This window comes from Notolepis coatsorum, assembly GCF_963971535.1.
Source record: "Notolepis coatsorum genome assembly, chromosome: 12".
NCBI lineage: Eukaryota > Metazoa > Chordata > Actinopteri > Aulopiformes > Paralepididae > Notolepis > Notolepis coatsorum.
In genome coordinates this window covers 90,784,146-90,796,645 of record NC_140176.1, presented here as the reverse complement: position 1 = coordinate 90,796,645, position 12,500 = coordinate 90,784,146, and the positions used below count along the sequence as shown (strand labels likewise).

The 12,500-nt window shown below is 45.9% G+C and overlaps 1 protein-coding gene across 1 annotated transcript in view; it reads left to right on the top strand.

Annotated features, from left to right (window-relative positions):
- mbd2 (methyl-CpG binding domain protein 2) overlaps positions 1-12,500 on the top strand; it is a 149,998-nt gene that overhangs the window by 62,012 nt on the left and 75,486 nt on the right. Inside the window, exon 3 of the mRNA XM_084325723.1 lies at positions 5,332-5,472. Within this exon, the coding sequence (XP_084181849.1) occupies positions 5,332-5,472 (141 nt within the window). The remainder of the gene's footprint in view (positions 1-5,331; positions 5,473-12,500) is intronic.

Below are 12,500 nucleotides of genomic sequence, written 5' to 3'. Positions count from 1 at the left end.
AATATTTTTACCGATATCCGATCCAGCTATTTTAGTGATATCGGGGCCGATATCCAATATCAATATTGGAGCATCCCTAATTGTGTTGGACAGTGTTGTGTGTCTGCAGTAGTGATGGAAGGCTGATTGTGTTACAGTGTTGTGTGTCTGCAGTAGTGATGGAAGGCTGATTGTGTTACAGTGTTGTGTCTCTGCAGTAGTGATGGAAGGCTGATTGTGTTACAGTGTTGTGTGTCTGCAGTAGTGATGGAAGGCTGATTGTGTTACAGTGTTGTGTCTCTGCAGTAGTGATGGAAGGCTGATTGTGTTACAGTGTTGTGTATCTGCAGTAGTGATGGAAGGCTGATTGTGTTACAGTGTTGTGTCTCTGCAGTAGTGATGGAAGGCTGATTGTGTTACAGTGTTGTGTATCTGCAGTAGTGATGGAAGGCTGATTGTGTTACAGTGTTGTGTCTCTGCAGTAGTGATGGAAGGCTGATTGTGTTACAGTGTTGTGTATCTGCAGTAGTGATGGAAGGCTGATTGTGTTACAGTGTTGTGTCTCTGCAGTAGTGATGGAAGGCTGATTGTGTTACAGTGTTGTGTATCTGCACATTGTATTACAGTGTTGTGTATCTGCAGTAGTGATGGAAGGCTGATTGACACAGACCCTGAGCTACTGCTACGTGTTTAAAATTATTTACGCGTTTTGACAAATAAAGGCAGGTCTTAATTAGATGCCTGGTCTACATTAATTGATTATCTGGTTGCCATTGAAGAAGAAGAAGAAGTAGAAGTCTTTATTCATCATGCAGTGACACACACACGTGATGGGCGGCACACACAGGAACACACACATGCAATTATATAAAAAAACAAAATAATTTTGTTTTTTAAAATGGGTCGCTGATTAAATTGAGTCTCTGCGCTTGACCCATCCCGTCGTCCTCCGGCGTGGGGACTGTTGTGCGTGTTTTTCCATTGGGTTTATCTTATCGGGAGGGGACACCCTTGCGAGCACACGGGGGGAGAACATGCAAACTCCACACAGAAAGGCCCGGGAGATACCCCACCTAGGTTACCGGGCAACGCGGAAAACCTGGTCCCCAAGCGGGGATCGAACCCTGGTCCTTCTAGCTGTGAGGCGACAGTGTTAATCACTACACCACCGTGCCGCTGTTGTTTATCTGGTACATGATATACATGTCATGTGGCTCCACCTTCTGAGACAACATCTTTATTTAATCACATGTCTGTCATGTAGCAGGTTCGTCTTGCTATCCAAGCTGATAGAATCACTGCATTCATGGGAAGAGAAGGAGCTCCTTAGCAGCCATCTAAGCACCACTGGGGATCCGGTGCAGGGAAGGGTTAATAATTAAATACGCCATAGGATTAGTAGATTAACCCTTTCACTACCACACTACAGAAGGTTAACCTTTCACTGGTGGAAGGGTTAACCGTCTGTAGTGTGGTAGTGAAAGGGTTAACCCCTTGTCGTGTGGCAGTGAAATGGTTAACCTTCTGTATTGTCGCAGTGAAAGGGTTAACCATTTGGTAGGGTGGCAGTGAAAGGGTTAATACCCAGTAGTGTATTTGTTTTATTTTGACGTGTACATGCTGGTACAAGTACGTATTATATTATATTTCCCATGTTTTCTGACCATGATTTCTGTGCAGAAGGAACTAGACGCCTGTCCCTTATAGAGGCCTGTCCCTTATAGAGGCCTGTCCCTTATAGAGGCCTGTCCCTTATAGAGGCCTGTCCCTTATAGAGGTCTGTCCCTTATAGAGGCCTGTCCCTTATAGAGGCCTGTCCCTTATAGAGGCCTGTCCCATATAGAGGCCTGTCCCTTATAGAGGCCTGTCCCTTATAGAGGCCTGTCCCATATAGAGGCCTGTCCCTTATAGAGGCCTGTCCCTTATAGAGGCCTGTCCCTTATAGAGGCCTGTCCCTTATAGAGGCCTGTCCCTTATAGAGGCCTGTCCCTTATAGAGGCCTGTCCCTTATAGAGGCCTGTCCCTTATAGAGGCCTGTCCCTTATAGAGGCCTGTCCCTTATAAAGGTGGAGTGAGTTCAGTTATTGAAGCGAATAAAAGCCTGGGCTACTAATAGACGTTTTACGGTATGTCTGATTCATGGACTGCTGTTATCGATGTTGGATGCTGCTGTTATCGATGTTGGATGCTGCTGTTATCAATATTGGATGCTGCTGTTATCAATGTTGGATGCCGATGTTGGATGCCGTTGTTATCGATGTTGGATGCTGCTGTTATCGATGTTGGATGCTGCTGTTATCGATGTTGGATGCTGCTGTTATCGATGTTGGATGCTGCTGTTATCGATGTTGGATGTCACTGTTATCGATGTTGGATGCTGTTGCCTTCTGAATCTCCCCCGTTAGGGACAATAAACATGACGTTGTACATCACAGTACAGAGACGGGTTAGCGGAGAGAGACGGGACTTGAACTCACAAGTATGTGGTTGTTCACCATAGCCCACTGTGTGTCCTGGGGCCTCAGTGACGCGCCTGCAGCAGTTTGCACCGTGATGGAGTTGGTTCGCGCTGAATTCGTTACACAACCTGTAGTCGGTACACATTAGGGCTGACCTCGACTAGTCGAATAGTCGACTAATCGATCGAAAGGAGCCGTGGACGACTGCCAACCTCTTAGTCGAATGCAAAAAAAGATATATTTTAATTTGTAATTTTTTTTATCATTCTTTCCAAAAGAAAAGAGGCCTAGAAGCGTGGCTAACGCTAATGACACGCATACCAGCGAGGCTAACTGCCTAAGAAAACAGGCACAGAGGCACTGAAAGAGGATTTCACCCATCTAATGAACACACTAGACTAGACAAATATCAAGATGTATCCATCAGTGGACCAATTGCATGCTTTTGCAGAGGGCAAGAAGCCTTCAGTCGACTCCTTCAGACATTAAGCACCCCCACAGCCCAAATGGGAATGATACAAACATAAATATATATATTTTTTAAAAGATTATAAAAAATTGCATTCGGGGGGCAAATTTGGGCCAATCAAAGTCGACTATACAAATCCTTAGTCGGGGACAGGCCCAGTACACTACATGCGTGGACATGGGAGAGAGCAGACGTGGGGTCCGCTGGAACGGCCCTCCTCTCTGCATGCTTAGTGAAGGGGAATTCCACCCTAGGTTTGAATGTTAAAAATCCCCTCAACTCAAAAACATGTTATTTATGGTTATGGTTATACTTGAGCAACATCACACGGGAGGGAGTGCCGTTATACTGAATATCGGCACGGCTGTGATTCGGCCGTAGATATGAGTCCGAAGATAATCACAGCTGATATATAACAGCACGACCTGGAGTGTGATATTGTTTTCATACAACAGTTCTACAATCGCCATTTATTAGTTAACAGTAATAACAACAGATTAGGATCTGTTTGTTTATTTAATCACTTATTTAGCTCCATCAACAAATAGTTCCACAACTGCGCTCTTGAACTTGGGCCGTTGCCAGGCTGCTACTTTGTATTTAAACACGTTACTGCTGGCTAGCTACTTTGTACAGGTCTAAACATGTTACTGCTGGCTAGCTACTTTGTATAGATCTAAACATGTTACCGCTGGCTAGCTACTTTGTATAGGTCTAAACATGTTACCGCTGGCTAGCTACTTTGTATAGATCTAAACATGTTACCGCTGGCTAGCTACTTTGTATAGATCTAAACATGTTACCGCTGGCTAGCTACTTTGTATAGGTCTAAACATGTTACCGCTGGCTAGCTACTTTGTATAGATCTAAACATGTTACTGCTGGCTAGCTACTTTGTATAGGTCTAAGCACGTTACTGCTGCCTAGATACTGTACTTTGTAGCCTATAGGTCTAAACACGTTACCGCTGGCTAGCTACTTTGTATAGGTCTAAACACGTTACCGCTGGCTAGCTACTTTGTATATATCTAAACACATTACCGCTGGCTAGCTACTTTGTATATATCTAAACACATTACCGCTGGCTAGCTACTTTGTATTTAAACACGTTACTGCTGGCTAGCTACTTTGTATTTAAACACGTTATCGCTGGCTAGCTACTTTGTATAGGTCTAAGCACGTTACTGCTGGATAGCTACTGTACTTTGTAGCCTATAGGTCTAAACACGTTACTGCTGGCTAGCTACTTTGTACAGGTCTAAACACGTTACCGCTGGCTAGCTACTTTGTACAGGTCTAAACACGTTACTGCTGGCTAGCTACTTTGTATAGATCTAAACATGTTACCGCTGGCTAGCTACTTTGTATAGATCTAAACATGTTACTGCTGGCTAGCTACTTTGTATAGATCTAAACATGCTACCGCTGGCTAGCTACTTTGTATAGATCTAAACATGTTACTGCTGGCTAGCTACTTTGTATAGATCTAAACATGTTACTGCTGGCTAGCTACTTTGTATAGATCTAAACATGTTACTGCTGGCTAGCTACTTTGTATAGATCTAAACATGCTACCGCTGGCTAGCTACGTTGTATCATATACATTATATAATTTGCTATCTGATATTGATAAGTAAGGGATAATGTATAGCTACGAGGTCATTGTCGCAAAATAATTGACCGACACAGAGTTTAGAATACGAGGCGCCTCGCCGAGGTGTTTTAAACGTAGTGAAGGTCAATTATTTTGCGACAATGACAGAGTATAGCTATACATTATCCCGCTTATTACATGGCTAACTTACTAACAATATACCTAATTCATTTTACACCATCGACAAGACAAGATCAAATGCAGACGCAGTTGTTCTGTGGCTCCGTCCGCTGTCAGCCCAAATAAAGTTATTATTATCGCCGGCAGGTGTGTGGACTGATTGCACTGCTGCAGTGTGTGTCAGTGGGCTTGATTGCGAACAGCTGCGAACAGCGGTCATTATTGCTCGGCAGAGGTCCGTTATCGAGTAATAACGGACCTCTGACGAGCGCTATTGAGTATTGACCAATCACAATCAAGCATTTCGGCGAATGTTAAAACGCCATGTAATAACGACTGTTAATGTAACCTAATTAACGGTTATTGATAGAACACCTGTGCGGTGGAGTGATACATATAGTTAAAAGTCCCAGTGCTGTTATACTGAATATCAGCACTCATGGAACGCCTCTTGTCCAATCAAATTAATTGATTGGAACTAACTTGTATACAGATTGTTATTTGTGCAGAACTTGTCACCAGAGCTTCTCTGTATTTCCCTGAAATGAGTTGCATGTGTGATGTCACTGTCGTGACCCACCATACTATCATACAGATCAACCACATGCTGATGAATAACCCCCACCCTCTCCCTCCCTCTTTCTCTCTAGGGTGGTAAGCCAGATCTAAACACAGCTCTGCCAATTAGACAGACGGCGTCCATCTTTAAGCAGCCGGTAACCAAGGTGGTGAATCACCCCGGAAACAAGGTGAAGACAGACCTGCAGAGAGCCACGGAGCAGCCGCGACAGGTACCACACACACACACACACACACACACACACACACACACACACACACACACACACACACACACACACACACACACACACACACACACACACACACACACACACACACACACACACACACACACACACACACACACACACACACACACACACACACACACACACACACACACACACACACACACACACACACACACACACACACACGTCAGCCGCTTCTTTGCAGCATAATATGAGCGAAGGTTCTCGCTATCACCACTAAATGCATGGAAGCCTAGCTGGTGGCCAAAAACACCTCTCTGGAAGTTTTAAGCTAGGCTAGGGGTCTTTATCCGCTTCCATTCATTTGTGCTAAGCTCAATTTTAAGGCTTCTCTGCTTGTCCGGGAAAACTACCTTCTTTCACTTTTTAAACATGCGGTTGTGCAGCCCCTGATCAAGAAGCCTGGGCTTGATCCTGCAGCCATGTCAAATTTTAGGCCCATCTCTAAACTGCCATTTTTATCAAAGATCCTTGAGAAAATTGTCTATACTCAGCTAATTAATTTTTTAAACGAGCACAATATTCTCGAGGTTTTCCAATCTGGTTTTAAATCCCTGCACAGCACAGAGTCGGCACTTTTAAGAGTTTTTAATGACATATTTTTAGCTACTGATTCCAGTGACTGTGTTGTCCTGGTCCTTTTAGACCTGTCGGCCGCATTTGACACAGTGGACCATGACATTTTAATTGCCCGCCTTGAACAGTGGGTGGGCATCAGAGGCATAGCCCTTGAATGGTTCAGGTCCTACCTGGCAGATCGATCTTTTTGTGTCAAGCTCGAGGACTCCGTGTCCTCTACTGCCCCCCTATTGTACGGTGTACCCCAGGGCTCGATACTTGGCGCCGTCCTGTTCTCTATTTATTTATTGCCCCTTGGTTCCATCCTCAGAAAGCACGGCATTCCTTTTCACTGCTACGCTGATGACAGCCAGATCTATATGCCACTAAAAAAGTCTGGCTCCTTTTCCATAAAGCCGCTGACCAAATGTCTCGATGACATTAAATCCTGGATGGCATTGAATTTTTTTAATTTTAATGACAAAAAGACGGAGGTCATGGTTTTTGGTGGCCCCTCTGTGACCTCACTGCTAGACCTGGGTGGCACAACATGTCAAACCGTTAGTGAAGAACCTAGGTGTAAAAATCGACCCAGACCTTAAATTTGACAGCCAGATCAAGGCCGTGGTCAAATCGAGTTTCTTCCAGTTGAGGCAGCTGGCCAAAATTAAGCCCATCCTACAGGCGCAGCATTTTGAAGCAGTAATCCATGCATTTGTGACTACTAGGCTGGATTACTGCAATGCACTTTATATAGGGGTGAGTGGATCCTCAGTGGCTCGCCTTCAGATGGTGCAGAACGCTGCTGCACGTCTTTTAACTGGCACCCGTAAATATGACCACATCTCACAGATTTTATCCTCACTCCACTGGCTCCCCGTGCACTTTAGGATTCATTTTAAAATAATTTTATTTGCTTTATTATTATTAATATTTGCTTTATTTTATAGTGCCTACAACTAGGCGTAAGCTCAGGGGGGACCGTGCTTTCTCCGTTGTCGCCCCCAAAATGTGGAATGAGCTGCCACTGCAGATTAGGCAGGCCTCATCACTACCCCGTTTCAAAGGCCTCCTTAAGACCCACCTTTTCTCTCTGGCTTTCGACACCATGTAGCTTGTTGATTTTATGATCTTATTGTCTTACTGTGTTGTTGTTTTATCGTTCTGTTACTGTGTCCTTTGCCTTTAAATATATATATTTTTTTTTAAGTACTCTGATTTATTTAAATTTGTATTGCTGCCTATGTTTACCTATTTTGTTTTCTTCTCTGTTTTGCTACTCTTGTTTTTTTTTTAATCTATTTTTAGTGCTGCTTATAGTTTTTAATATGCTCCCTCTGTACAGCACTTTGTGCCCCTGTGGCTGTTAAAGCGCTTTATAAATAAAGTTGGATTGGATTGGATTGGATCTGACGAGTGGAAAGATTTAAGTATACATTTAAATATGCGTTTGGACAAAAATATAAATAAAATCTGTTGATACACATTGATACACATTAAGACCCCTCAATAATGCACATTATACCCCACATTGATACACATTAAGACCCTCACATTGATACACATTATACCCCCACATTGATACACATTAGACCTCCACATTGATACGCATTAGACCCTCACATTGATACACATTATACCCAACATTGATACACATTAGACCCCCACATTGATACACATTAGGACCCAACATTGATACACATTAGACCCTCACATTGATACACATTATACCCACATTGATACACATTAGACCCCCACATTGATACACATTAGACCCTCACATTGATACACATTATACCCACATTGATACACATTATACCCCACATTGATACACATTAAGACCCCCACATTGATACACATTATACCCACATTGATACACATTAAGACCCCCACATTGATACACATTATACCCCACATTGATACACATTAAGACCCCACATTGATACACATTATACCCCACATTGATACACATTAAGACCCAACATTGATACACATTATACCCCACATTGATACACATTAAGACCTCCACATTGATACACATTAAGACCCTCACATTGATACACATTATACCTCCACATTGATACACATTAGGACCCAACATTGATACACATTAGACCTCCACATTGATACACATTAGACCTCCACATTGATACACATTAGGACCCAACATTGATACACATTATACCCACATTGATACACATTAGACCCCCACATTGATACACATTAGACCCTCACATTGATACACATTATACCCACATTGATACACATTATACCCCACATTGATACACATTAAGACCCCCACATTGATACACATTATACCCACATTGATACACATTAAGACCCCCACATTGATACACATTATACCCCACATTGATACACATTAAGACCCCACATTGATACACATTATACCCCACATTGATACACATTAAGACCCAACATTGATACACATTATACCCCACATTGATACACATTAAGACCTCCACATTGATACATATTAAGACCCCTCATTAATACACATTAGGCTGTGGAATGTTAGGGTTCTATCAGTATATCTGACCAGGCAGCCAGAGAGCTGTAATGTAGGCCAGACACCATCATCGTATCGTGGTCACTCTGTTATGTATGGTCTGGTGGAGCAAGAACCAGGATGTCATGTCGGGTCACCACCACTGGAGGGTGCTAAAGCACCACATGTCACCACCACTGGAGGCTGCTAAAGCACCACAGATCACCACCACTGGAGGGTGCTAAAGTACCACATGTCACCACCACTGGAGGGTGCTAAAGCACCACATGTCACCACCACTGGAGGGTGCTAAAGTACCACATGTCACCACCACTGGAGGGTGCTAAAGCACCACATGTCACCACCACTGGAGGGTGCTAAAGCACCACATGTCACCACACTGGAGGCTGCTGTCAATTATCTGACTTCTAGCCTGAAGCTTTTTTCTCTCTCGTTATTTTGGAGATGGAACCTGTAGACCATGCTGTGTTCTTCATGTAGATGTATTGAAGCCGAGTTCAATAGCAGACAGACCCAACACAACATGTAGCAGTCTGTTCTGTTTTTTTGTATGTAGAGTCAGTCTTTACTATTACTGTCAGACAGCAGATACATCAACAGACAGACAGACAGACAGGCAGCAGAGACATCAGAGGAGAGAGGAGAAGAGGAGAGGAGAGGAGAGGAGGGGAGAAGAGGAGGGAGAGGAGAGGAGAGGAGAGAAGAGGAGAGGAGAGGAGGGGGAGAGGAGAGGAGAGGAGAGGAGAGGAGAGGAGAGGAGAGGAGAGGAGAGGAGAGGAGAGGAGAGGAGAGGAGAGGAGAGGAGAGGAGGGGAGAGGAGAGGATGGCAGTTGTGTTCAGTGTCATTATGAGACTTCAGGATGGCTGCCTAATGAGGCTGTCCAATGAATAGAGTTTAATACACACACACACACACATACACACACACACACACACACACACACACACACACACACACACACACACACACACACACACACACACACACACACACACACACACACACACACACACACAAGCTCTTTGTCTACTACACACAATGTCATATTCTCCAACATCCACAAGCACACATGCTTACAACTTGTGCACGCACACAAAAACACACTATCACTTGCTCTGTACCATGATGAACAAAGCACTCACACACAGACACACTCTCATTCTGGCATGCCAGCACACACACACACACACACACACACACACACACACACACACACACACACACACACACACACACACACACACACACACACACACACACACACATCCCTGCCTGTGACAAGCATGGCAGGGGAAGTTTCATTAGGATGTGGAAATGAGACTAGCGCTTGGCTGATCAGCTCCTACTCACAGATTCCCCAAGACTCCTCTCCTCTCCTCTCCTCTCCTCTCCTCTCCTCTCCTCTCCTCTCCTCTCCTCTCCTCTCCTCTCCTCTCCTCTCCTCTCCTCTCGTCTCCTCTCCTCTCCTCTCCTCTCCTCTCCTCTCCTCTCCTCTCGTCACCTCTCCTTTCCTCTCCTCACCTCTCATCTCCTCTCCTCTCCTCTCCACTCCTCTCCTCTCCTCTCCTCTCCCCTCCTCTCCTCTCCTCGCCTCTCCTCTCCTCTCCTCTCTTCTCCTTTCGACTCCTCTCCTCTCCTCTCCTCGCCTCTCCTCTCCTCTCCTCTCTTCTCCTTTCGACTCCTCTCCTCTCCTCTCCTCCCCTCTCCTCTCCTCTCCTCTCCTCTCCTCTCCTCTCCTCTCCTCTCCTCTCCTCTCCTCTCTTCGCCTCTCCTCTCCTCTCCTCTCCTCTCCTCTCCTCTCCTCTCATGTCCTCTCTACTCTTCCTCCCCTCTCTTACTCCTCCTCTCTTCCTTAACCTCTCAGGAAACTATAGTGTGGTGAAGTGATGGTGATGGTGGGGGTGGTGGGGTGGTGGGGGCGGGGGGAGGGGGGCGTCGGTCACCTTGGTACCAGCCAATCGAGTATGAAGATATGATCCTGGGTCATAAAGTGACAGGTAATATAGTGGCAACGCTACTTTAAGATGCATTAACCAGGGAAGGAGAGAGGGGGGGTGGAGTGAGAGGAGAGAGAGGAGAGAGAGAGAGAGAGAGAGAGAGAGAGAGAGAGAGAGAGAGAGAGAGAGAGAGAGAGAGAGAGAGAGAGAGAGAAGGAAAGAGAGGGAGGGAAGGAGAGAGAGGGAGAGGGAAGGAGAGAGAGGGAGGGAAAGACAGGAGAGAGAGAGAGGGAGAGAGAGAGGGGAGAGAGCGAGAGGGAAGGAGAGAGAGGTAATAATGCCACGGCTGGGTTAAGCCGTATTAGCCAGGGAAAAGGAGGCATGGATGATATATTATTAAAAGAGAGAAGTGTATAAAATGGTAGAAAGAGGGAGAGATGAAGGGGAGGAGAGAGAGGAGTGGAGAGAGAGAGAGATGATAGAGGTGTGGGGCCGGTGGAGGAGAAAGAGCAGGGACAGAGGAGTGGAAGAGAGAGAGAGGAGTGGAGGAGAGAGAGAGATAGAGAGAGAGAGAGAGAGAGAGAGAGAGAGAGAGAGAGAGAGAGAGAGAGAGAGAGAGAGAGAGAGAGAGAGAAAGGAGTGGAAGAGAGAGATGAGAGAGGAGTGGAGGAGAGAGAGAGGAGTGGAAAAGAGAGAGATGAGAGAGCAGTGGAAGAGAGAGAGGAGTGGAAGAGAGAGAGATGAGAGAGGATCAAATCAAATCAAATGTATTTGTAAGGCCCGACAACACACGTTAATGTCCCCATGGGCGGGACACATCTTCTTTAAGAACAAGTCAAGAAGAAACATCGCAATAAATCAAGAAGAAAACAAAAAACACCATGAAATCCAATGTAAAATGAATGAATGCAACACTCCCAGACATACCCCATGCGAAGGTAAGGAAAAACTCACTACGTACAGAGGGTCGCATCATCCCGGCCATCACCACGAGACATCCACTCACAGGGAGACAGGGAGACGGGGAGACGGGGAGACGGGGAGACGAGGAGACGGGGAGACGAGGAGACGGTGAGACGGGGAGACGGGGAGACGGGGAGACGGGGAGACGGGGAGACAGGGAGACGGGAGACGGGGAGACGGGGAGACGGGAGACGGGGAGACGGGGAGACGGGGACAGGCGTTACACCGGTTCCTGACAGGCAGCGAGCGAGCGAACTGGAGACAAAATCGCGCGCGACACTGTCCTGATATGAGGCGTCGCGTGTCCGAGTGTGTCTGTGTGTGTGTTACCTGGAAGCACACGGGGGCAAAGCAGCCTGCGATTCTCGACCAATAAAAAGTGTTTAGGGGCGGGACTCGGCCGCGTAATCGCTCAACTAGAGACACAGCGAGCGAATATTTGAGGGGTGAACGACATCGCCGCTCAGTTTGCTGTCGCTCGCGGCAGGTCAGGATAGTCTGATTGAAACAAATACATTTGAATAATTTTTGCAATCACGCTCGCTCGCGTCGCTGCCTGTCAGGAAGGGGTGTTAGACAGTTTGCGTGTTTGTGATGGGCGGACATAGCAATAGATACATGTAGTAAGCAATGAGAATCGCGAAATCAAGTAATAAATAGAACTAAGAACAACTGCAAGGAGCGGAGGAGTGGGAGGAGTGGAAGAGAGAGAGATCAGAGAGGAGTGGAAGAGAGAGATGAGAGAGGAGTGGAGGAGAGAGAGAGGAGTGGAAGAGAGAGAGATCAGAGAGGAGTGGAAGAGAGAGATGAGAGAGGAGTGGAGGAGAGAGAGAGGAGTGGAAGAGAGAGATGAGAGAGGAGTGGAGGAGGTGGAGGAGAAAGACGAGGGATAAAGGAGTGTAGGAGAGAGGAGTGGAAGAGAGACAGAGGAGTGGAAGAGAGACAGAGGAGTGGAAGAGATAGAGAGATGGAGAGGAGTGGAAGAGAGAGAGATCAGAGA